General features: G+C 36.4%; 2 protein-coding genes across 2 annotated transcripts in view; one reads left to right on the forward strand and one right to left on the reverse strand.

Moving 5' to 3' along the window:
• ADAM10 (ADAM metallopeptidase domain 10) overlaps window positions 1–23,480 on the forward strand; it is a 120,950-nt gene that overhangs the window by 37,638 nt on the left and 59,832 nt on the right. Inside the window, exons 3-4 of the mRNA XM_047766251.1 lie at window positions 12,020–12,138; window positions 14,584–14,742. Of these exons, the coding sequence (XP_047622207.1) occupies window positions 12,020–12,138; window positions 14,584–14,742 (278 nt within the window). The remainder of the gene's footprint in view (window positions 1–12,019; window positions 12,139–14,583; window positions 14,743–23,480) is intronic.
• Window positions 16,796–17,268, reverse strand: LOC125119373 (40S ribosomal protein S23-like). Its single transcript, XM_047766252.1, has one exon. The coding sequence runs from the start codon at window positions 17,240–17,242 to the stop codon at window positions 16,811–16,813; it is 432 nt and encodes a 143-aa protein (XP_047622208.1). The 5' UTR covers window positions 17,243–17,268; the 3' UTR covers window positions 16,796–16,810.

Below are 23,480 nucleotides of genomic sequence, written 5' to 3' on the forward strand. Positions count from 1 at the left end.
ATGAACCTTTCCACAGAAAAGAAAATCATGAACTTGGAGAACAGACTTGTGGTTGCCAAAGGGGAGGGGGAGGGAGTGGGATGGACTGGGAGTCTGGGGTTAATAGATACAGACTATTGCCTTTGGAATGGATGGGCAATGAGATCCTGCTGTGTAGCACTGGGAACTATGTCTAATCATATCTGATGAATTTATACATGTATGTGTAACCAGCTCAACACACTGTGCAGTAGAAAATTGACAGAACACTGTAAACCAGCTATAATGAAAAAAAAATTATATTAAAAAAACAAAACCCCCTGTCTAGTTAGTAATAAACTATTTTTTCTGCCTCTGTTTTTAATTGTTTAGGTATATAACCAATAAATCAAAAAATGTTTCTGTCTGATATGTGATTTGTACATAGTATGAAGATACCAAAATTTTATCTCGAGTGGTATAGAGTGGTATTCCATTGTGGCTCAGCAGAAACAGACCTGACTAGTATCCAAGAAGATGCAGGTTCAATCCCTGGCCTTACTCAGAGGTTTAAGGATCTGGCGATCCAGTATTGCTGTGAGCTGTGGCGCAGGTTGCAGACGCAGCTTGGATCCGGCATTGCTGTGACTGTGTTGGTGTAGGCTGGCCCCTGTGGCTCCAATTCCAATCCTGGGAACTTGAATATGCCACTGGTGTGGCCCTTGCACCCCCCCCTCCCCAAAAGAGCAGTTCATGTTTTGGAGAACTTATAAGTTTCTTTTTTTCTGATTTTGGCAAGATAATTACTCCTATTGCCTTAATTTTACATTTCTAAACTATTCAAAATAAATGGTCAGATATTTGATTTGTAGTTTTCTTTGCAGTTTGAGCCTCAAGTTCTCCCTACTTCTGAAATATGAGGGTATCAAAATGTGACCCATGGAGTTCCCATTGTGGCTCAGTGGGTTAAGAACCTGACACAGTATCCAGGAGGATGTGGGTTTGATCCCTGACCTTACTCAATGGGTTAAAGGTCTGGCATAGCTCCACGCTGTGGTGTAGGTTGCAGATGCAGCTTGGATCTGGCATTGCTGTGGCTGTGGCATAGGCCCAAGGCTACAGCTCTGATTCGACCCCTAGCCTGGGAATCTGCTTATGCCACAGGTGCGGCCCTAAAAAGGAAAAAACAAAAACAAAAAAACCAAGCATGTGGCCTAGGTACTTGAAAAAGGCATAGGTATTCTCTTTGGGTCCTGACTGGAGTTGGGTCAGTCTGGAAGTATCTCAGACTTTATCTTTGACCTACCATGAGTAGGGTATCAGAAACCCAGGGCACTTGTAATGCCATAGACAAACCAGCACACTTCAAGAAGCAGGGGTGCAAATCTAGGGAACACAAATGGATGCCAGCTCATTAAGAAGAGCAACAGAATAAATTTGAATTGTGTAAAAGTGCTATTATTATGGATGTGGAAAAACAAAATTTTGGAAAATACTAACCTAGCACTTAAATCTATCCCTACAGAATTTGAGCATGTTTGAATAAAACTTCCTGAGGGAAAGTGGTATTTATTTGTACCTATTTTATGTCAGGTGTAGTGCCCTTTCACATGTACTTTAGTTTAAGTATATTTCACCACACTCTTGGTATCAGCAATGGAGTTTTTAGGATATGGTGTTCCTTATTATTGCCTGATTGCTCTTTACACAGAAATTAAAAGCCTGACAGATATTTAAAAAAATTTTTAAGGCTACACTGGCTACTTGAATTCCTTACTGAAATAAATACCATGATCTGAGTTGTGTTCATGTTAATTTTGTGTTTAAGAAGTAAAATAGAGAGCTGAGGATTGCTTGATCTTAGCTTCTTAGATAAGGTTTTAACATGAAATATTTTTATTTTACATATTTTTAAGCACTAACTAGGGTTTGTGTGAAAGAGGGGGGGAACAAGTTAAAACTTAAACTGAGCTTCCTCTTGTTTTGAAAAAGATGTGGAAATAAGAGTGTAAAAGTGTTTTTCTGATTTTCTTTGGACTCATCATTTCCTCCAAAAATTGATCTAAAACAGACTTGTACCTTATAACGTATTTAATGTCAGAGTTTCTAGAGTTGGTGACCTCTACAGTGAATGTCCAAAATTAGGTATATGCCTAGTAGGAAAGGCTACCCATCATTCCTCAGTTAAAATCCTTGGTTATAAGTTACATATTTCATACTAAAATGTTGCATTTGCAGTTGGGTCTTTTGTGAAATAAGTGCCCTAGCTCATGTTGAGTTTGGATTCATAGCCAACCTTGTTTTTTCTGTTCTTTAAGTGACTAAGCCCCTTGTAAGTTATTGTGCTATTTCTAAAAAGTGTAGCAATCTTTTTATATGACTAAATGTTTACATGTTTATCCTATTTCATTATACCTGAAAATCCTTTATATAATTGCATTGAATGGGTATGTTTAGTTTATTGGTTTTGCTTGTTTTATTAAGCTTCAGTGAAATCTTATATAGTAAGTAATGTGATATTTTTAAACTGCTAAATAGGTTTAAAAAAATCTTTGGTAATCATATACACAATTCCTATTTCAAATAGTTTCTGAATACTGAGATTCCTCACTTAGTTGTATTATAAACTCTTCTTCTTCTTTTTTTTGTCTTTTTAGGGCCGCACCTGTGGCACATAAAGTTTCCCAGGCCAGGGGTCCAATCGAAGCTATTGCTGCTGGCCTACACCCGAGGTACAGCAACGCAGGATCCTAGCCCCCGTCTGTGACTTACACCACAGCAATGCTGGACCCTTAACCCACTGATTGAGGCCAGAGACCGAACCCGAGTCCTCATGGATGTTAGGTTCATTAACAGCTGAGCCACGATGGAAACCCCATAAATTCTTAACTTAAAGCCTTTCTCTACTTCTTTGGATTGACATGTGTTTTTGATACTTGAACATAGGATAAAATTGAGTTTTTAATTTGTGTGCATCTTTGAAAAATTATAATCACTTTGTACTAGTTAGTTTCCAAAATAGTCTGTACTGGGAGAATACTGTTGAAGCAACAAATCAAATGTAAACACAGAGTCTAGGATATCAAGAATCTTAGATGTAGGAGTTCTAGCCCTGGCCTCACTCAGTGGGTTAAGGATCCGGCGTTGCCATGAGCTGTGGTATAGGTTGCAGACGAGGCTTGGATCCCATGTTGCTGTGGCTGTGGTGTAGGCTGGTGGCTATAGCTCTGATTTGACCCCAGCCTGGGAACCTACATATGCTGTCGGTGTGGCCCTGGAAAAGACAAAAAGACAAAAAAAAAATCTTAGATGTGATATTTTGCCACAAATAGTTGTTTTATGTAGCAGAGGTCGTTGTCTTTTTTTCCTCCCTCCCTTCTTTCCTTTCTTTCTTCCTTTTCTAGAAATCCTATACCACAAATTTCAGTAAATGGAATTTTATCTCTGAATTGAATGAAGAAGTATATTGTGCATTTCCTTTGTTTATTTGATCTATAAGTGATGTTCCTCTAGTTTTAATATGCCATAATTTACTAAGTCCTCTTGTGTGTTTTATTTCCACCCTTTCATTGTTTTATATATTTATTAAACGTCCATTATATTTTAAGTATTTTTAGTATTCACCAGGAATAGAGAAGCTGAATAAGAGAGGTTCTTGCTGTTGTGGAGTTTATGGACTCAGGAGAAATAGAGGTATGAGACTAGGAATGACAGCTGTGATAAATGTTAAGAAAGGAGTGTTTAAAAGATGCTGTGGAGAGTTCCTTTCGTGGCTCAGCAGTTAACAAATCTGACTAGCATCCATGAGGGTTCCGGTTCAATCCCTGGCCTTGCTCAGTAGGTTAAGGATCTGGCGTTGCCGTGAGCTGTGGTATAGGTCACAGACAAGGATTGGATCCTGCGTTGCTGTGGCTGTGGTGTAGGCCAGCGGCTACAGCTCCGATTTAGCCCCTAGCCTGGAACCTTCATGTGCTGTGGGTGCAGCCCTAAAAAGCAAAAAAAAAAAAAAAAAAAGATGCTGTGGCTGCAGAGGGGGATGCCCTCTTGTCTGGAGGTCAGAGAAGGCCTCTCTTAGAAAATAGCTTTTAAACAAATCCTGGGAGGATGACTAAAGAAGGAGGTGGTTATCAAATAGGGGAGAAAATGTGTTCTAGACAGAAGAAACAGCAAGTACAAAGATATTGATGTGAGAAGTGGCGTGTTCATCGAATTGAAGGAATTTCAGTATGGCTAGAGCCTAAGATGTGAGTGGAATGGTTTCAAATGAGGCTGTAGATATAAGCAGGAGCCATATCTTTGAGAGTTTATGTAAGCCGTGGTGATAATGTTTTACTTATCTGTGGAAGATTTTTAAGATAAATAATTTTATGAGGTTTAAGAAGTTCAGTTCGGTTGCAAATGAGGAGTAGTTTGGAAGGGAGCAAGGTTAAATGCATTGAGACTTGTTAGGAGACTTCCTCATGGAAAGTAATGTCCTGGATTAAGATGGTATGAGAGGTGATGAAGCAGAGTGAAAAGATGTAAGATGTATTTTGAAGGTAGAATTTATTGGGCTTGGTTGATAATATAGTAAAGTACAAAGAGAAGGAGTCAGGGATGACTGTTTTCTAGTTGGAGCAACTGAATGACTACTGGCACCGTTTACTGAGATAGGGAATACTGGAACAACTATAAATTTGAGGTGAAATCATAAGTTGAGTTTTGGACATGTTGTATGAAGTTTGAGAAGAGGGCCCATTTGCCAAAAGCCAATATTTTTAAGTTGTAGGTGGAGGAGGGGATGCAAAGACTGAAGAGTGGTAAGAAAAGTAGAAAACCTAAGTGCATAATACCTAGAAGCCAGTGGAAAAGCTTTTTGCTTTTGTCGTGCTGAACATTACCAGTACTCCTAGTCCACGTTAGTTAGCCTTCTTTGAATTTCTCTAGTTTTGTTTGATCCTGCTGATCTAAAATTACACAGAGTAATTCAGATTTGAATGATTCATAGTCACGTATAAGGGTTAAGAAGTAACTTTTTTTGTTGTTTGAACTTCTAATGATTCATGATAACTTTCTGGGTGTTTTGTTTACAAGAGCATATTGGTCTAATATCTTTGAGGAACAATCTCTACTAATTCTGTGGTGATTGACTGCAAGGACCCAGTTATCTTTTCAGTATATCTTGGCTAACTTTTCCCTAAACGTATGAGGTACAGACACATTTTATTTGTCTATAGTAAACTCTTCTGACCATACGTAACTTCCCCAATTTTTAAATGTTTCACTTTCAGCATAATTTACTCACGCCTGTGAAACTGAGTGAGCCTTTCACTTTCTTTATCTTAGAGACTTTGTCCAACTTAATATTGGATGACATTTTGGAGTCATGTTCATTCAACTTCACTTTTATGTGTTTAAAGTCCCTAAATAGGAGTTTTTACTTATGCTTTCTGTGATTGTTTAAAAATCTGCTTTAGGACTTCCCTTGTAGTGCAGCGGGTTAAGGATCGAGTGTTGTCACTGCTGCGGTGTGGGTTTGATCCCTGGCCTGGAAACTTCTGCATAAAAAAAATAGTATAGTACAGTATAGTAATAGTATAATAATGACTATAGTACCCACTTATCCAAAAAGAAGGAGACCTGAGTTATTTGAGTGGCCACAACTGAATGGGAGGAGCTTGGGAGTGGGGCTTGGAGGAGGGGTTTGAATCCTCATGCCTCCCTGGATGTGGAAGAGTAACAGGGGCAAGAAATGTGCATGGGAATGGAATCCTTGAACATAAGGAAAGAGATGACAAGTTTTATCTTTTAAAAGGAGAGATTTGAAATGAGAATTCGATATACATGTGATGAGAATGTATAGCAGAAGGGCAGGTCTGTTTCCTTTCCCTTACTCCCCAAAAAGGGAACAGGAAATATTGTAGTTTGCAAGAATATTCTCATGGAGATGTTTTTGAGAATATTTGTTACATAAAGAATAACCTGCTGACTGTCCAGATAAGTCTTCATTAATTCAGCAAAAGTTTTGGAGTATCTTCTGTGTGGTACATTCTAATTTACCTTATCTCCTGCTCTCCTCCCCCTTTTTATACCACTATAGCCCCAGTGATTTTTCTCCAATACTCAGTGCATGTCTTTGCACTTGTAGTTCCTCTGCCTGAAACCCTTCCCCACCTCCACTCCATAACCATATGGCTCTTGCTTCTCCACTTCATTCAAGTCTCTGCTCAGATGTCATCTGTCCAGAGAAACCATTCCCACCACCCTTTGTAAAATAGCTTGCTTCTTTCCTCCTACCACTCTGTTCTTTTATCCTATTTAAAAAATTTTTTATTGTAGTTGATTTACAATGTTCTGTCAATTTCTGCTGTACAGTAAAGTGACCCAGGTGTGTGTGTGTGTTTATATATATATACACACACCCATTCTTTTTATTGCATTATCCTCCATCATGCTCCATCACAAGTGATTAGATGTAGCTCACTGTGCTATACAGCAGGATCTCATTGCTTAGCCACTCCAAATGGTATAGTTTGCATCTACTAACCCCCAAAACTCCTAGTCCATCCCACTGCTCTACTTTATTTTTCATCATTTATCACTACTTGATCAATTTGCTTCTTTCCTCCCATCTTCCTCCCTTTCTCTCTGCTCACTAACCATATAAAAACTAGAATGTGTTCTGTGAATTGTGTTGTTCATGCCTATATCTGCAAGCTTAGCACTGTGCTTGTCCGAGTGAGTGCTCAGTAAATATTTATGGTGTGAAATAATATTCAGTTCATAGTTCTCATCACTTTCCTTGAATGTACACTGCCAGTTTTACTTCTTTAATCTTTTTTTAAGATTCTCTTCCATTGACCCATTCTTCTTTTAAATATAACAATATCATTGATTATAGTTCTTTTTTGTTTTTTAAATTAAAAATAATTTTTGGCTGTGCTTGAGGTATGTGGAAGTTCCTGGGCCAGGAATTGAACCTGTGCCACTGCAGCGATCAGAGCTGCTGAGGTGACAATGCCAGATCCTTAACCCACTGCTCCACAGAGGAACTCCCCGCTTGTCCTTAAGTCAGTTTTTTTTCTTTTTTTTTTTTGCTTTTTAGGGCTGTACCCATGGCATATGGAAGTTCCCAGGTTGGGGTTGAATTGGAGCTGCAGCTGCCAGGCTAACCATAGCCACAGCAATGCCAGATCCAAGCCCCATCTGCGACCTACACCACAGCTCATGGCCACACTGGATCCCCTACCCACTGAGCGAGGCCAGGGATCAAATACATATCCTCATGGATACTAGTTGGATTTGTTTCTGCCGAGCCACCACGGGAACTCCCAAGTAAGTCTTTTATTTTCGTCCTTCACTAGAAAGATATCCTGTATTTTGCCATCTTGAAGCTCGCTTATTGTATCCTAAGCAGGGGACTGTAGCTTAGTGTGGTGGAAAGATCACCACATAGTGGAAAGTTCACTGTTTGAAAACTTTGGTTCAGATTCAAGTTCTGATTTTATTTATGTGATCTTGGTCAAATCAGCTGCCTCTGATTTGTGAAATTATTAGTATATTTAGGTGAGCTTCATGATTTTATGCCTTTGATTTATATTAAATATTTGAGTAATTGAAGTCTCACTCTGCTCTTAAATCTTATTGTTTTTGTGTTTTGTATAGAGTAGTTTTGTTTGTCAGTTGTTGAGTTACATAGTTGCATAAGGTCAGAAAGTATAGAAACTTTTTTCTCTTAGGGTGAATTTCTTTATTCTTTCATTATATACAGTACATGCAGTCATGTGTTCTGTAATCATGCCGTCATGGCAGATTCTTCCCCTTGGTTCTTTTTATGTGGGAAAGACACTGATGATCTGCTTCTCACACAGGATATATTTACTTATTTTAGGTCAAGTTTTAGTTTCACTTTTACCTTCCATTGTACTCTTGGGGAATCTTGCTTATGTAGCTTTGCTTTTTTGAGGTAATCTGTCCACCTCAGGGCCATTAGTAAAGCCTGGAACTGTCTTTTTTCAAACTGTTAGAGCCCTAGAATTTCTGTGGAGGATGTCTCAGTTACTTCCCAGTGGGGTGCATGTGGGCTGACTGCCTTTTCCCCTTCTACCAACCTGTTTTATCCTCTTGGTGGGGGTAGTGGCTTCTTTAAGATAATTTTAAAAAGAGTTTTTCTGTTTCAAAAAGTATTCTAGTGGGAGTAAACCAGATATTTGACTCATAGTAATATTTGATATTGATACTGGCAAATTGTCTTATAAAAATAATTTGAATAGAGACTCTCAAGCATCTTTACTTATTTATTTACTTTTTATTAAGAGAAAGGTGAATATTAAAAGGAAAAGAATACCTAGAGGTGTCAAGGATGGGCTAGTAAGCACTATTTTATTTCTAAGAATCACTACCCAGGCCTATAATAGACCTCTCTGGGACTTCCCAGATTACATGACATACTTAGAAGCAAGGTTTTTGCTCTCAGGTTTCTTTCTGCTGTTACCAGGGTACTTCATTAGTTGAGGCCTTTTGTCCTAATATGACTTCAGTTCAAGGGATACACCTTTTAACTATTGCTGTTTTCTTCCAAGAGTCAGAGCCATACTATCTTTTGCCTAAATAGCAATCGTATGGGAAAATGCAACTTCTTTTTACTCTATATTCTTACTATTCTAACTGTTCTAATCTATAGAATGGTATCTCTTCTGTATAGAAGATACATGACCATCCAGAAACTTAAAGGATCATATCCTAACATAATTTATTTTATTGTTCTGTACCAAAGGTGGTTTTGGTACCTCTTATTATATCTTTAGTTTAGAAGTAGAGTGCTTTTCTAAAGTGTTAGAGGGGAAAACCAATTTTTATTAAAATTATTGGTAAAATTGCACTTTCAGAGCACTGAGGCTGGAGATTTGGAGTCTGTTTCATGTATTTTTTTTTTTTTTTTTTTCAAATGACTGTCATTTGTTTGCTGATTTTGCCTGCTTATAATTTCACTCCATTTTTTATAACTTTACTATGTATATTCCATGAGAAAAGCCCAAAAAAATTATAATAGAACTACTGTAATTGGAGTTCCTGTTGTGGCTCAGCAGAAACGAATCTGACTAGTATCCATGAAGATGCAGGTTTGATCCCTGGCCTTGCTCAGTGGGTTAAGGATCCAGCATTGCTCTGAGCTGTGGTATAGGTTGCAGACATGGCTTTGATCCCATGTTGCTGTGGCTGTAGCGTAGGCTGGCAGTTGCAGCTCTGATTTGACCCCTAGCCTGGAAACTTCCATATGCCGCAGGTGCAGCCCTAAAAAAGCAAAACAAAAAAAACCCCTGCCTTCCAGACCCACCCTTATTCCCTTCCTTGTTTGTTGATATATATTTTAGATGCACATTAATTTTGACATTAATAAAAAAGAGTGCATTTTGGGGTATGATCTAAATTTGATTTTTTGTTTTATTATGTGTATTGCTTTTTGACTTTATGGATAATTGAAAACTGATTTTATATATGGCTTTAGTCCAATTTAAATCTGTACTGAGAAGAGTATATTGTTTCATATGTATGGTACAATTTTCTTATTATGAAATCAGTGTTGGGATTGGAAGAGGTCTACTACAAGTGTTCTTAAATTCTCTCTGTTATAACATCCCTCTAGGATTACTGTTTGCATAGGCACTTCAAGTGGTATAAAGCTATTTTCTTTGGGGTAGACAGTGTAGCATAGATTGTTCTTATATTGAATTTAAATGTCTTTCTAGGCATTTACTCCCTTCCCCCCTTTTTTTGGCTGTATAGAGTACTAATGCTCCTGCTTATAATAGTTTTAGGGTATAGCATTTTTTCTGAATAATAAATCATGAATGACAAACATATCTGTGTAGTTTGTTTAACAAATATGCTCTTTTAGAGGTAGTATCTATTCAGTAAATTAAAAGTATGTATAATGATAATAATTTTTCAAAATATTATGATCCTTAAGAAATAATGTATTTATACTCATATATGATCAAGAATTTCCAGTCTTAGTTGGTAGAAGCAATTTTATGACAAGACAGGATGTGCATCAAGAAATCAGGCAGGATTCCTTTTTGTTTAGGATTGTCTGTTTTTAACTTTGTGGAGTTCCCATTTAGAAGATATGTTTGGCTTTGTTGATTACTTGCTGCAGTGTATTCACTAGAACCTTACGGTTCTGAGGATGTCTTTCTTGCCTGTAGTCCTTGTGATAGAACCTGGGAAGCCCTAGCATTTTTTGGTGCCAGTTTTACACAAGTAGAAATGAGTGCAATGACAGAATAAAAAGTTGCCAATGTTGACAGAAAATTAAGGAAGAAAGATAAAATAGACATTGTTCAAAAAGGGTAATACTCTGAAGTTAATGGGTATATATATCCTGTTGACTGCTCTTCATTGGAAAAATGAGTTAATGTCTTTCTTTAATATCAACTTTATTGAGGTATAATTTATGTAAAATATATTCATTTCAAATGTATAGTTTAAGATTTGACAAATGTATACATTTGTGTAACCACCATTCAAATTAAGGTATAGGATGTTTCTATCATAGCAAAAAATTCCTTCATTCCCTTTTGCTCTTAATCTCTCTTCAACCCAGGCAACTAGCTGATCAACTTTCTGTTACTAAAATAGATTTTTGCCTATTCTAGAATTATATATATGGAATCATATTATGTGCATTCTTTTATTTTTTATACAAGTACCTATTTTTAGTGGTTTGCTCATTTTATTGTTGAATAGTTTGCCTTGTATGAATAAGCCACAACCTTTACTTGTTGATAGACATTTAGGTTATTTCCAGTTTTTGGCTATTATGGGTAAAGCTGCTTTGGACATTTATGTCCAGTTGTTTGTATGCATATATGTTTTATATTTATTTCTCTTAGTGTAGAATAGTGTAAAATTATAGAGTTTTTGTATGTTTAACTTATAAAAAACTGCCAGTTTTCCAAAGTGATTGTACGTTTTAATTTTAATTTTTTTACTTCCACTAGCAGTGTCGGAGTTGCAGTTATTCCACATACTACTAAAACATTTGGGGGTTGGCTGATTGAAGACTTGGTTCTTATTCATTGAGTAGAAACTGTATTATATGCAGACTCTTACGAGCTGTGAGACTTGATACACCTTTTTTTTTTTTTCCTAACAGTTTAGTAATGATAGCTAATTTGTTACCCATTACTGTCTCCTATGTGCCAGGTACTTGTGTTAATGACCATACATGCATTGTAATCTCTACTCCTTAAAATGATTCCACAGAACAGAATGTATTATCTTCATTTAATAGATAGGAATCCTGGGCTAGTAAATTTTAGGCTTAAGATTTTGATTCTGAATGTGATTCTAAAACTGCAGATTTCTTTATTGAATTTTATTTCAATATTTTGGTCTTTTTTTTTCCTTTGTAGAGGACAGTTAGAATGAGTATGATTTCAGCTAATATCATGGTCCTTTGGGTTTGGGGTCTTCACATTGAACTGAGAAAGGTCTAAAAAGAATTAGAAGAAGATGACCCAAGGAAAAATAAAGGAGTTGAAAGGTTTTCTCTGTGTGTGTGTGTGTGTGTGTGTGTGTCTGTGTGTGTCTGTATGTAAAAGGGTATGCATACTTGCTTTTCTGGGAAGACGTGTTAAATATCTAGTTAGATGGCACTTTTCCATGTGTTATCTTAAAATTTGAGTTGTGAATAATAGGGGAAAATGGCAAAGCTGTGGAATTACTAGAGAGGGAAGACAGTGGTTGATAACAGTAGTTGGGTCAAGAAGTTTGTTTTTATCTCCATGTAGCTTAGTTCCATGATCTTGTTTCTTCATGTAGGAATCAGCCTGTAGGCATTTATTTTTTAATACATTCCTAGACAGTTGCTGTTTAATTGTATATAATTGAGTTGTATCACAGTGCTAGGTTGACTTTTAAAGCAGAATTTTTATAGGAAAACTTTGGTCAGTTTATTTCCCATGTAGAAAAATTGTGAAACAATCCACATTTTGCAGGTTTTTTAAATTTAAAAATATAATTGTTTACATTTGGATCCTTTTCATTTCATTTTTTCCCTTTCCCACCCTATTTGCAGACATTTCAACCTACGAATGAAGAGGGACACTTCCCTTTTCAGTGATGAATTTAGGGTGGAAACATCAAATAAAGTACTTGATTATGATACCTCTCATATTTACACTGGACATATTTATGGTAAGTTAAACTTTAAAAGAACACTTTATTTTTTCCTAAACATACATATTTAGTATTGAATTATGCAGTGTCCGGCTTCTGAAACGTATGAAGTTTTGATTCTCTCATTACCTCCAACTCAGGTTTTTAAAGATTTTAATCATGTATATAATTTTCTAGACTTCTAAGCAAGAAATTAACGGAAAATTAACTGTGCTTTATATGAAAAGAGGAAAAGTCTAAAAGGAAACTGGAAATATTATCTTAGCCAAAAATAATGTGACAAAGTTATTAATGGAAAAATCCTCCTAGGGCTTTCCTTCCTTGGAATCTCTTTGCTTTTGTTTACGATTCTAACAAATTTCTGTTACTACATCAGAGATAGAAGGTATTGGTGGGGGAAACACTTAAGCCAACAGGACATTGCATCTGTCAGCTTAGTACTGTGGGAAGAGCAGAACAATTTGTGGGAGTCATACAGAGTCTCAAAAATCAAAGTCTTCTGGAGGTATTTGGGCAAAATATCATTGTGTTTTAACTCTATACATTAGTAAATGCTCAAGATGATCCTCCTTTTTATTAAGACAGTAAAAAAGCTAAATTTCATTTTTACATATTAGAATTCATTCAAAATCGTAACTTGAAAAATTAAATTCAACAAATGTTTCTTATTTTTTATTATGATAGGTAAATGAGGTGTTTCTGTACTTGAAATTTCTCATTTGTAGCTCAAGCCTACTTAATTAAAAGTCTTTGTATTCTTATAATTCTGTAATGGAAAAGGAAAGTGTTACTACATAGGTCTAGATTTCTCACATCAGTCTATAGTTTACTATTATTTTGTTGATCATTTATCTTGTTGGGCAAGTAACTTAGTGTTCTCTGCCCACTCCCCCTCCTCCACATATGCCCCAACCCCTACTTTGTTTTTGCTAGGTGATAGTCCAGAAGAGTATAAGATTAAATGAGTTTGCAGATAAAAAAATCATGTAGTTTAAAATACAAATATTTTAGACTCTTAGCATTAGCCTGTGATTAATTTTAAGTCAGCTAATGTTAATCTGCAACTTAGAAATTATTGAGGAGTTCCTGTTGTGGCGCAGTGGTTAACGAATCCGACTAGGAACCATGAGGTTGCGGGTTCGGTCCCTGCCCTTGCTCAGTGGGTTAAGGATCCGGCGTTGCCGTGAGCTGTGGTGTAGGTTGCAGACGAGGCTCGGATCCTGCGTTGCTGTGGCTCTGGCGTAGGCCGGTGGCTACAGCTCCGATTCAACCCCTAGCCTGGGAATCTCCATATGCCGCCAGAGCGGCCCAAGAAATAGCAAAAAGACAATAATAATAATAATAATAATAATAATAATAATAAAGAAAAAACTTAAAAAAATTATTGAAAGCTTTATTTTTGTTTTAATGAAAAATTTTTAAATGGTAAAGTAAACTTGTAAAGGCCCCTTCTGTTTCCTTCCTCTTCTTATCATTTGATGTTTGCTGCTCGGCTTTTCTTTGTGAGTATATTAAAAAACCCAAACTACTTTTTTTTTTTTCCTGTTATTTTCTTTCCTTAAAGAAGTGTAATTGATGGGATGGTGTTAGAAATCTTTTTCCAGTATCTTAAAAAGGATTGTTGGTATACTTCTGTTGAAATTGCTTTTGATATATTTGATACTGTTATATTTTTAAACTGTATTTATAAAACCTAAATCTGGTAAAGAAGCCAGAAGACTCAGGAAGAGTGTATTAGGTGGGAAAGGGCCTTTTTTTCTTACGGCAAGTAGAGCAGAAATTCAAAAGATACTTTAATATCTTTGTTTTGGAATCATATATTTTGTCATTGGATCTGCTTGCCTCTAAGTTTAAGTTAATTTAACAATCATTTGTTGAATGACTATTGCATGCATGCCAGGCACTGTGCTAGGTGCTGGAAATTTGATTGTTAATGAGACGGATTTTTTCATATACACACACACCATATATACCTACCGCATATATATGTGTGTGTGTGTGTGTGTGTGCGTGTGTGTGTATATATATATATGTGTGTGTATATATATATATATATATGGTATATATTTTAAGTAAGTTCTAGTTGTTTACATCTCAAATTCAGTTTTTTTGTTTGTTTTTTTAGGGCTTCACCTATGGCATATGGAGGTTCCCAGGCTAGGGGTCTAATCAGAGCTACTGCTGCTGGCCCATGGCACAGCCATAGCAACACAGGATCCTAGCTGCATTTGTGACCTACACCACAGCTCACTGCAATGCTAGATCCTTAATCCACTGAACGAGGCCAGGGATCGAACCCACAACCTTGTGGTTACTAGTTGGATTCGTTTCTGCTTCTCCACAATGGGAACTCCTCAAATTCAGGTTGTTATATTTCACATATAAGAATGGCTTTATAAAGGAGAATTAATTTAACATTCATGTGCAAATTGAATTTTAAGAGTTTGTTGCTTTCATTAATAGGTGAAGAAGGAAGTTTTAGCCATGGGTCTGTTATTGATGGAAGATTTGAAGGATTCATTCAGACTCATGGCGGCACATTTTATATTGAGCCAGCAGAGAGATATATTAAAGACCGAACTCTGCCATTTCACTCTGTCATTTATCATGAAGATGATATTAGTAAGTACTTAAATTTTGCAAAAAGGCATATAAATAGTTAAAACTATGTGGAAACAAATGAAACCTGAGCTGTTTTATTTCCTAAGCTATTAATCAGGCTGGAAAATATTTTCACAACCAAAAATCTCAATTAAATAGTAGATCGATATAGTGAGGCAATATCTTTGTCCATCTATGCCAGTACTATTTTGTTGATACAAGCAGTTCTACTTAAACTATGAGTCAGCCAACTCTGAACATTCTGTACTCTGATATCATAGTCATTTAATGTTATAATGCCTTTGTATGTGTGTGTGTGGCACCTACTGAAGCATTATCTTATGCGAATTTCAGTGTAGATATTTGCATAGTATTTAAGACATTTTAGGTATTTTTATAATTTCTAAGTCTTTTGAGTTTCTTTTTGGAATCTTTAAGTAATGACTTGACTTCAGCTTGGTAAGATTTTAGATTTATATTTATGGATTTTGTTCTCGATCATAACCTTTATGTAATGGTAACTTGTTGGGAGAGTTCTCTTTCTGTGTTTTAAGAGTAAAAAATGTATTTAGACCTCACTTTTTCATTCTGTCATTGTCTTTATATCCATAGTCATCTAGTCATGAGAATGTTATGATGAAATGACACAGAAATACCTTTCTCTAATTTATGTCTGTCTGTCTTTTTTTTTTTTTTTAAGGGCTGCACTCAGCATATGGAAGTTCCCAGGCTAGGGGTCGATTCAGTGCTGCTCTTGCCATTGTACGCCGCAGCCACAGCAACACCAGATCCGAGCTGTGTCTGCAACCTTCACCACAGCTCATGGCAACACCATGTCCTTAACCCACTGAATGAGGCCAGAGATTGAACCCACATCCTCATGAGTACTCTTGGGTTAGTTACTGCTGAGCCACAACAGGAACTCCTTTTCCTCTAATTTATATGTATGTAAAATACTTATATTTTATTTTGACTATAATAAGACTAGTCTTTCAGTTTTTGTCTATTTTCCTTATTTGGCATCTTCCAGGCTTCATTTTCCTTTCTACAGCTAGAAATTTGTTGGGAATTTCATTCTTACCCCTAGTAACATACTGAAAAGTTTTATCAATGTTGACTTTTTGCTCTGCCAGCTCGGACAGTTTCTGTATCCTAACTCTGTCCACTGCTTGTCATCTCTAATGCTTGATTACTATAGAAAATAGCATAATTATTCTAGATAGAATGCATTTATGATTTTATTTACTTGTTAAATCATAAATTCATTAATGCTACTTGCTCACAATTTTGCTCATCCCTATTTGATTCCTTTTCTAGTTTCCCCTCCTAGTATTTCAAACTCTCTTCAAGGTCCAAGCTTGGAGTCTTCCTTGGCAAGTTAGAGTATGAATTTGCCTTCTTTTCTTTCTGTTAATAGAATTATCATTATCATCTACTTGATTTGTATGTTACTTTGCAATTTTCTTAGTAGTTTAATCTTTTTGCAGGGTTACCTCATCTGTCAGGATATCTAAGCTATCCAGCTGCAATTTTTGCTCCTTTAACATTTCGGGTATCATTTAGCTCTGGAACTATTTTTTTCAGTGGTTCTTAATAATTGCATTTTTTCTACTTTGCATCTTATAGTAGCTTTCAAAAATTTCCCTTTATTTCAACCTTTCTTTTTCCTCAGAGGTAATGTGTTGGAGGATGAAGGTGGAACTTAGTTTTCTATTCCTTTTAGTGTTTAACTTTACCCTTGATTTTTTTTTTCTTTTTGTCTTTTTCTAGGGCCGCTCCCACGGCATATGGAGGTTCCCAGGCTAGGGGTCTAATCTGAGCTGTAGCCACAGGCCTATGCCAGAGCCATAGCAACGCGGGATCCGAGCCATGTCTGCAACCTACACCACAGCTCACGGCAATGCTGGATCCTTAACCCACTGAGCAAGGGCAGGGACTGAACCTGCAACCTCATGGTTGCTAGTCGGTTTCGTTAACCACTGTGCCACGACGGGAACTCCTACCCTTGATTTTAATGATTTATTTATTTTATTTATTTATTTTTTTGGCATATGAAAATTTATTACTATCCTGCTTTTACCATCAAAACTTATGATCTTAGTCTCTCCTTCTTGCCTTTGTATAAGGCCAAAAGAGAGACATTGGCTACTTTGACAACCTTAAAGTGGACTCCAGGAATGTCACCAACAGCATGACCTTTGCGACCAAATCCAGCAACCAGAACTTCATCATTTTCCTCAATGAAGTTCAAACAACCATCATTGGGTACAAAGGCTGTAATTTTTTTCCCATTCTTGATTAGCTGAATCCTGACACACTTCCTGATGGCAGAATTTGGCTGTTTGGCTTCAACCCCTACTTTTTTAAGCACAATTCCCTTGGCATGAGAAGCGCCTCCGAAAGGGTTGGCCTTCAGGGCTGTGCCCAAGTGGGCTTTCTTGTACTGTTTATCGTGCCACTTCTGGTCCCGTTGGTGGCTACGGAGCTTCCTGGCAGTACGAAGACCGTGACACTTGCCCATCCTGCCGGCGCCACGGGCCTGAGCAAAAGAGCTTTAATGATTTATTTTTACTTGTCTCAGTCAATACATGTTCATGGTAAAGAGACATTTTCACTTTCTGTTCATTATTATATGTGAGTAGTGGTATTAGAGCTTAAAAAATAATAATGTTTGGAGTGGTTTTGTCTGTAACTTTCTCTGGTAAATGGAAATGTAATGAAATGAGGATGAGAGTAGGGGAAAGAATTACCTTAAATAGAGTTTTTAAATGCTTACTAATTTAGACAATTATTTTTGAAAAACTATCTGAGAATCTGTCACGTTAATTACTAAAGGAAAACACTCATGTATTAACCTTTTAGTTTCTAAATAGTTGCTCCAGTCTAGCTTCTATACCAACGGTTGGCAGACTTTTTCTGTAAAGAGCCAGATAATAAGTATTTTGGCTTTGTGGGCCATATTAGCTCTGTTGCCGCTAAATTCTGCCGTTGTAGTTGAAAATAGCCATAGAAAATGTGTAAATGAAAAAACATGGCTGTGTTCCAGTGAAACTTTAGTTATTGACACTTAAATTTGAATTTCGTATAATTTTTATATGACATACGGTCATGTAAAATTAAATTCTTTTATTTTTTTCCAACCATTTGAAAATGTAAAAAACATCTTTAGCTTTCAAAACAAAAGGACTTCTTTATCTAGTGGGCTATTCTTTGCATACCCCTCTTCTAGATGCTAGATAGATAAATTTACTTTTTAAAAAAATTGAGAGATAGTTGACATGTAGTATTATGTTAGTTTTAGCTATGCAGCATAGTGATTTGACATTTAAATACGTTATGAAATGATCACCATGATGAGACTAGTAACATCTGTCACTATACAAAATTATTACAGTATTATTGCCTGTATTCTTTATGCCTCCCCATGACTTACTTTATAACTGAAAGTTTGTGCCTCTTAATCTCTTAGATCTGTTTCGCTCAGTCTCCTGCTCCCATATAAAGTTCTTTGCTTGCATTATTTTATTTAACCTTCACAATAACCCTATGAGGTATATAGGCACACATGTTATCTCCACTTTATACATGAGAAGACCAAGCCTTAGAAAACTTTTGTCATTTGATTGTGGATCTCATGTTCATAACCATGTATCTTCCGCTTCACTGGAAGAAAGCTGTAAATTCTCGCTGCTATTAATCCAAGGATTTCTGGGTCTTTTCTGAAAGCCTCCCTAAAATCACACATTTGTATCTGTTACTGTTTTGAACCAAATTCTTAACATGTTTAGCAATGATGTTTTATTTCATGACTAATTAATAGGGAAAGGATATCCTTTATTTATTACATATTAATAATATTATTTTCATATAATTTGCTTAAGTGCCGATAATGTAATTGTACAACTAAAGTATTGCATGATTGTTTAGATCATTGTATATATGCTTAAGTGAATTTGGAGTCCCTGTATGTGTTATTTTCAACATAAGCAAATGACAAGGGAGGCATGCCAAATTTGGATAGGAGTCTGGATGAGAATTTGACTACCCTCCTCTTAATACTATTTTTTGCAAGTCTAGGCATGAATGTATGAAACCACTGTGGAAAATGATAATTCTATTCTGGAGAACCTTAGGGAATGGCTTCTGAGGCTGTTCTGTAGCAGAACACAGAGACAGTTTTCAGTGAAAATATTTAATAACTTCTAGATGCTTTGATACCCAGTTAGATGTGGAGGTGTTAACTGCGTGTAGTTATCAGTTTAAAATTCACACTTACTCAATTCTGTACTTGGGTGGTAAAAAGCACTCTCTTCTAGGACACAGAAGTGTGAACAATTATGACAGGTTAAGAATGCCATTTAGTTCTCTGCCCCTTGGCCTAGTTTGTTTAAAAAAAAAAACCTGAGGAAAACATTTTCCCACTTCATGTTAATCTAAATGTGAACAGCTTTTAGGAATGACTATGTGATTGCTTAGAATCATTAGTTGTAAATAGTGGACCTTTTCACCCTTTTTTATACTACTTTTCTGAGAGGCAAAGGCTAAGTAATTTTTCCATGCTGTACTTAAAAAGAAATATTTCATCTCTGAATTAAAAGGTATTTTAAATAAAAATATGAAGCTGCAGAGTAAGACTGTGTAGGTTTATTCTTTCACTTCAGATTTATTTATTTTCCTTTATGTGGTATCGGGGAGCCTGCAGAGCTTGATTTGCCTCATCAGAGTATGACACTCTTACTTTCAGCCTGTGTGCTGGCTACTACTATACTTGTTGTTTCTCTCTTGTGCTTCAATGGGAAGACCCCTTATTTCTTGTTCTGAAAAATTGAGACTTAAATTTTACTTAACCATTTCAAGGTGAAGGCCTTGTTCATGTAGAAGCTTCTTCATTTGTGAAACTTCAGGATATTGCTTTTAATAAACCTTAAAAAAATCAGTTAGTTTCATATTGTGTTTTTGAAGTTATGGGCTTATATGTGTCTTATCTTAGCCATTAAGACTTCCAACTCTTTGTTACTAATAGTGGGAAGGAGGGAAAAGGATAGAAGGGAAAGAGGGAAGGAAGAATTGAACTGGAAAGTATTGATAATGACTAGCATTGTTCAAATCTGACATTATCAGATGGATAATGTCCTTCCAGAAGTAACAGGAAATTCTGAAGATTGCCCTGAAAAGGTTCTATTCATGCTTAAGGTCCAGTTTGGAGCATGGAAATGTGCTTACGCATACAGAGTTGTGACAGACTGTGGTAGACACTTGGAAAGATTGACAAATGGCATTTTCTGTTTGGTAACTCAGTAGCAGAATGGTTTAAGACATGATTGGAAGGGTCCGTGACTTCAGAATGCCTGCAGTGTATACAAGTTTATTGGTTAATCTTTTCACAGTATGTTTTAATTCACTTGCTTTATTCAGCATTGATCATACATCCTTAGTTTTCTTAAGCACAGTGACAGTATTGGAAAGAAATAGAAAAATTTCAAGGCATCATTGACTTTTTCTTTTCTGAGTTAATCTCTAGGGAAATATAAATTAACTTCTCAGGCACAAAATGAAGAAAAGTTGAGAAGGCCAAGAGAAATGGTAACTATTTAAAAGATATTTAATTAAAAGTGTGAGATAATAAATTGGGAACACATTAAAAAAAACATAAAAGAGACAGTGAGGGGTTTAATTCTTTTTTTTTTTTTATTCAGAATTTGGAGACAGTATGCCCAATCCTTCCCCATTATTCAGTCCCAATTTATTTTATTTATGTAAATAAAACTTGAGAGCATTTTAGATCAAGACATTTTCTGATTGGTCTCCATATGTATGTATTTATATATGTATTAAAACATTAGTAGAAAGTATTTTAGCTGCATAATGATCATTTCAGAAACATAAGATTATTTAAAGATTATTTTAAAATATCAAAGCTCTTATATTGTAAAACAGATTTAAAACTCATCCTAGAAAGTATATTTGTAAATTTTGTTCTTTTTTCTTCTGAGAAATGTCACCTCATGATTTTGTTTTGCAGTGCTTGAAATGTTTTTACACAGAGATTGACTAGGGAATTTAAATCATGGTACATCTGGATATGGCATTAAAGATGCAGTTTTAAATATAGTTCTCAATATACTGTCAAGTCATATGTTTTCAGGACTTGGAAAAAAAATTTGTTTTGATGGTAAGAAGAATGAATTTCAAAGTTTAAAATTTAAACTTTAGGAGTTCCCGTCGTGGCGCAGTGGTTAACGAATCCGACTAGGAACCATGAGGTTGCGGGTTTGGTCCCTGCCCTTGCTCAGTGGGTTAAGGATCCGGCGTTGCCGTGAGCTGTGGTGTAGGTTGCAGACGTGGCTCGGATCCCGAGTTGCTGTGGCTCTGGCGTAGGCCGGTGGCTACAGCTCTGATTCGACCCCTAGTCTGGGAACCTCCATATGCCGTGGGAGCAGCCCAAGAAATAGCAACAACAACAACAAAAAGACAAAAAAAAAATTAAACTTTACAACCATGTACATTTTATAAATAAGAATTTTCTTTTCAGGGGCATTGTTTCTTAATACATCATCAGCAAACTGTTCATAGAAAATTGGAGTAGATTGGAAAATTGGCATAGTGCTGAATTCAGTAGAACTCTGTAACGTTAATACTGTTGCAAAAGACATTAGAATTATTTCTAAGCCCAGAGTTTGAGGATGAGTTTTAAACAACTTGGGCAAGAACCCATGTTTCCTGGCTTCTACTCCAGTAATTTATAAGTTATATTGTAAGTTAAGAGGGACTAGTTTAATAGTGGCTAAAGTCAAAGGACTTAATGACAGTAAAGACATTTATCATGCAGATTTTTTTTTAAAGATGAGGAGGAGAAGAAAAAAAAAAAGAAGAGGAGTTCCCGTCGTGGCTCAGTGGTTAACGAATCTGACTAGGAACCATAAGGTTGTGGGTTCGATCCCTGGCCTTGCTCAGTGGGTTGGGGATCTGGTGCTGCTGTGAGCTGTGGTGTGGGTTGCAGACATGTCTCAGATCCTGCGTTGCTGTGGCTCTGGCGTAGGCCGGTGGCTACAGCTCCAATTAGACCCCCAGTCTGGGAACCTCCATATGCCGTAGGAGCGGCTCAAGGAAAATGCAAAAAGACAAAAAAAAAAAAAAGAAAGCTAAGGCTTTTGGTATCATTATCTATTTTGGCAGAAGTGCAGCTGTATTCACTATTGAAAAGTAGGGTAAATTTATATTTTAGGTTTAACCTTTATGAGGGATGAGTTATAGAAAAACTAGTAGAAATAGCATTTAAGAGTATGTGTATTTTGGAGTTCCCATTGTAGGTCAGCATCCATGAGGATGCTGGTTTGATCCCTGGCCTCGCTTAGTGGATTAAGGGGATCCAGTGTTGCTGTGAGCTGTGGTGTAGGTTGCAGATGTGGCTTGAATTGGGAGTTGTTTTGGCTGTGGTGTAGGACAGCAGCTATATCTCTGATTCGATCCCTACCTAGCTTGGGAGCTTCCATATGCTGCAAGTGCGGCCCTGAAAAAAAAAAAAAAAAAAAAAGCATGTGTATGTGTATGTCCTGGGGTAAGTGGAGCTAAAACTCTGTCTTTCTCATCTCTTAGAGCATAACCCAGTGCTTGATGTTTATACTGGTGACCTTGTGAGCCTGCCTGAGGACATTGGTCCAATACTTGGGCCTTGTAAAGAACTGCTTCTAAAGAAGCATTATGATACCAGATTTATTATAAAAATGTTAAATTCTGTTCATGGTTTATATATTTGGAGATTAGATAATCTCTGTAGGCAATTGTGTTATATTTATCTTCAAACATTAGACTAGGAATTCATTGATGTGGATTTTACTGGTTTTTAGCAACTGTAGAGTCTTAGAATTGTTGGGGAAGGAAAAAATTTCCCTCTGCTCTTTTTAGATTCTTCTAGCTGGTCTAAGAATTAAACTGACATGAGACAGATTAACAGGAGGAAATAAAATTTAAGTATGTATGTGTGTATGAAGTCTCTGTCAGAAAAATGAGACTCCAGAACAAGGTTAGGCAGTTGAGGTTTACATGGCATTTGGAAGGAGAAGGGGCTAAGGGTTTGATACATCAAAGAGGAGGAAAAAAATTATAGCAAGATGGAAAAGCAAATGTTCGGTAAACAAATGCTTGCCATGCCATGCAGGGACAATGGGACACAGAGAGGACTTTAGTTTCTAGGCTCTGCTAGGTTCCTCTTACCACACCTAGCCCATATTCTTTGTATTTACATCTCTCTGATGATAGTGCTCTTCCTGGACCAGGCTCTTTATCTAAAACCTTTGAGGCAGTTATAGGGGAGGTAAAAAGAAAGGCTTCTGGAGTCTTCTGTTTCTTAAAAATCAGTCTAAAATAACCCTCAGGCCAGAGAGACACATTTTGGGATGACAAACTACGGAATCATGGATTTAAAAGTGATCTTTAAGATCAACTAGTTAAAACTGTTTCAGAGTTTAATTCATTTGCTTAAGATCACACAAGTTAGTGGCAGACATAGTAGGAAGAAAGCACAAGAGGTAATAGCATTTGTATGAGAAAGTTTGAAGGAAAATCAGGATGATGTTTTAGAATAGCTTTGTGACATTATGCGAGTAAGGAACTTACTTTTTCTGGGTTCGTCTCATTTTTTTTCATGTTACGAAATGAGGTCATCAGATCATCAATATTCCTTATTTTTCCTAAAATTCGATGAGTCCAAACTACTTTTCCTCTAAAGCTGGAAATATTTTTGATTTTTCTGATTATCA

Source organism: Phacochoerus africanus, chromosome 2 (genome assembly GCF_016906955.1).
Source record: "Phacochoerus africanus isolate WHEZ1 chromosome 2, ROS_Pafr_v1, whole genome shotgun sequence".
NCBI classification, from domain to species: Eukaryota; Metazoa; Chordata; class Mammalia; order Artiodactyla; family Suidae; genus Phacochoerus; species Phacochoerus africanus.

Coding starts and splice junctions, on each gene's coding strand:
- LOC125119373 (XM_047766252.1), bottom strand. CDS start 17,242: ATGGGCAAGTGTCACGGTCTTCGTACTGCCAGGAAGCTCCGTAGCCAC.